Genomic DNA, 2,817 nt, shown 5'->3' with positions numbered 1-2,817 from the left:
TAACTGTTGTCTCATTCCTTTGAAACAGATTATAGAAGTCTCATAGAAAGAAACACATCAAGCAACTACAACATTCATTTAATTAGTGTTTTAACGAGGAGCAAACATTTATTAGATGCAAGATTTAAGGAGAAACGCCATGGATTTTGCCAATTACCTGTAAAGATTTCTTTGGGGTGTGGAAGGACAAGAAAAAATCTAAACTGTTCCACACATTTGGTTATTTCATTGGTTTTTATTAGATTTGTAACATGTCAAGCATAGAAGTGTCCATGGAAAGATGGATTTTAAATACATAAATAAAATTAAACTGACTTCAAATATTTAGTGCGCAGATACATTGTTTCCTATCATTGTATGGTCCAAACACCATTATTTTGATAAGTTGGTCCCTTGGTGCACTACAGGGAGTAATCTCCATCTTGGGAGTGGACAGTATGCTACAACAGAGTCCCATCCGCGAGTCAGTTAGCAGTAAGGATTTTGAAACAAAAACCAGTCAACTTAAAAAAAAATAACAAATTGCATCGCCTCCATTTCACATTCATGAAGTTGATTCTTGTCTTTTTTCCTCTTCAATTGCTGCAACAAAAAGAAGCCAAACTTTTAGCAAAACCTATGCAATCTAATTTCAGCTGCCGAAGCCAGGTTTCTGTAACAATAACCTTCCGAGTAAACTACGATACTATATATCGATTTTAACATTGCTCATAATTTGCTACTACACCAGACATTAAAAGTATGCTGCGTTATTAAACAACTATTTCACTATTTCGTGCCAAATGTTGGTAATTTATAATTATCCTTCACAATGGTACCGTACAGGTGTGGTCAGTAGTCTGAAGGCTGCCTCCATCTTTGACATACTCACTCTCTTTTGTTGGCAGAGGATTTTTCTCTTTGGTTTCTGTCTTCTTCAGTTTTTTCTTATCAAATTGTATGATTTCGCAAAGACTTGGTTTGTCTGACATGGCGTCTGCTGCAAAATAAAGTCACTATCAAAGACTGTACAGTGCATTGCGGCATGTAAAGTCACTTATTGCTTCCTATTGTGAGTAGAACACGCACATTAGAAGAGTGATGCATTTACACATTTAAATTCATGAATAATATTTCAAATGTAGCCCTTTTGTGCAAAAATCAGCAAAATGACCGTCATATGAATGCTAAAACAAGCATAGAATAAAACTGCAACGAAAACTACAAGGTGTTAGCAGCCCTGCAAAAAAACATAAATTTCAAAATTATGTTTTGCTAACTGACCTTTCATTTGGCTTTTTTGGGATTGATGTCCTCCCTAAAATTGGATTAAGATCACGCTAATCCTACATTCCTCTGTTTAGCATTGTTGTCAATGGGAGCCGCCCTACATTAATTCAGGCTCAGACTTTTTACTGTTATTGTTTTAGAATATACAAATTACGGGGGTTAGATGATCGCGTTTCATATAACTGATCTGAAATGAAACAGGATAACAATGAGACCTCCCAAGACCCAGAATTTGAAATTAAATAGTATTATTCTAAGAAGCTAAATTGCCAATGCTTGTAATTTCATTTAATTTTCCACCCTTTAACAATTCGTCACGAAGATTTATCCAGCCTTGGTCTAAATAAACTAACACCTTTATCCGTTATTAATTTTAATAAAGGATGTGATTGCTCAGCAAACCTGCTAAAATTGCGAACATCAATAGAGCTTAAATTCAAATATATACAAAATGAGAAGAAATTTGAATGTTCTAGTCACCAAATGTGAGGGGATCAGATTTTTTTTCTGTTTTAAAAAGCGATCATAGAAGTATTACTTACCCTTATCTTTGTCCCGCTCTACGAAAGATTCAGATACAATTCTCTATCTGCACTGCTTGGGCGTGGATTAAAAAGCGCAGAGCTCCGCGTGATTAGCATAAATATCTGACAGAACAAGGACCGCCTTTCCGGAAATCAAGCGTGCAGCAAATAGCATTGCAGTGTTCCTGGAACAGGCGGTGAGCATCAGCAGAAAACTGATGCAAAGCTGAGGTCTGGAGAAGCCATTTCTCAGGATTCAGGGCGCGAGTGAAATGCACTATTGGAGATTTGTACTGTGATGGACAAGTGAATGGGGTATTGTCCTCTCCCAGAGATGGGAAGAAAGGTACCTTTGCACCAACACCCTCGCATTCACGGAACAACAAACAGGCGTGAACAACATACTCGAAAAAGCGAGGATACTCCAATAATGAGACTTTTTTTCATTCCGAGGGAGATAGAAGAACCGAATATTATTTTCAGTGCAATACAAATTATAATGATCATGACACATTAAAATTACATTTTATCGTATTGTTGATATTAGGCAGGAACATTCAACGTTTACCTGAACACGTTGAAAATAAACTTAATCGCGCTTTATAAAGAGCCAATCGAACGTTGTGCTGATTCTAATCAGAATGATACCCATCACAATAGTCTAGACTTTCAATCGATCAGCTCCAATGAAACATGTATTGTTCTATTATTATTTATTATTATTATCAGTGTCACTAATCGAGGATCTACAAAGGAGGGTAAAAAGTGACAAAGGCTTAGCTTCATTTTTAAATAACCAAGTACCCTCGTACACAATTTTATAAAGTAGAATTAGCTGTACATTTTCTGAAAGGTTTTTTTTCCAGTTCAAACGAATAACTAGCTACAGGGATGGGGGAATGAGGGATTAATTATATTATAGTTTAACAAACTAGCATTGTGATAACAATACTTCCCTACTCGGTGGCTCTTAAAATGAGGCAAGATGATATTTATGTGAATGCAAAATCAATTTGTAAACATT

General features: G+C 35.9%; 1 protein-coding gene across 2 annotated transcripts; it reads right to left on the bottom strand.

Moving 5' to 3' along the window:
• Window positions 1–220: 220 nt before the first annotated feature.
• LOC122556633 (thymosin beta-11-like) lies at window positions 221–1,919 on the bottom strand. Of its 2 annotated transcripts, none has more exons than XM_043703566.1 (3): window positions 1,812–1,919; window positions 872–979; window positions 221–582 (listed from the first exon to the last, which is right to left on the bottom strand). In XM_043703566.1, exons 2-3 carry the CDS (start codon window positions 969–971, stop codon window positions 545–547), a joined length of 138 nt encoding a protein of 45 aa, XP_043559501.1. In that variant the 5' UTR covers window positions 972–979; window positions 1,812–1,919; the 3' UTR covers window positions 221–544. The 2 variants fall into 2 exon arrangements, with proteins under 2 accessions (XP_043559501.1, XP_043559502.1); XM_043703567.1 differs by having other exon boundaries at window positions 872–976; window positions 1,812–1,918.
• Window positions 1,920–2,817: the final 898 nt, after the last annotated feature.

The sequence above is a fragment of the Chiloscyllium plagiosum genome, chromosome 14 (assembly GCF_004010195.1).
Source record: "Chiloscyllium plagiosum isolate BGI_BamShark_2017 chromosome 14, ASM401019v2, whole genome shotgun sequence".
Classification (NCBI taxonomy): Eukaryota; Metazoa; Chordata; class Chondrichthyes; order Orectolobiformes; family Hemiscylliidae; genus Chiloscyllium; species Chiloscyllium plagiosum.
Note: the sequence above shows the minus strand (reverse complement) of the source record. Positions and strands in the feature narration are given on the sequence as shown.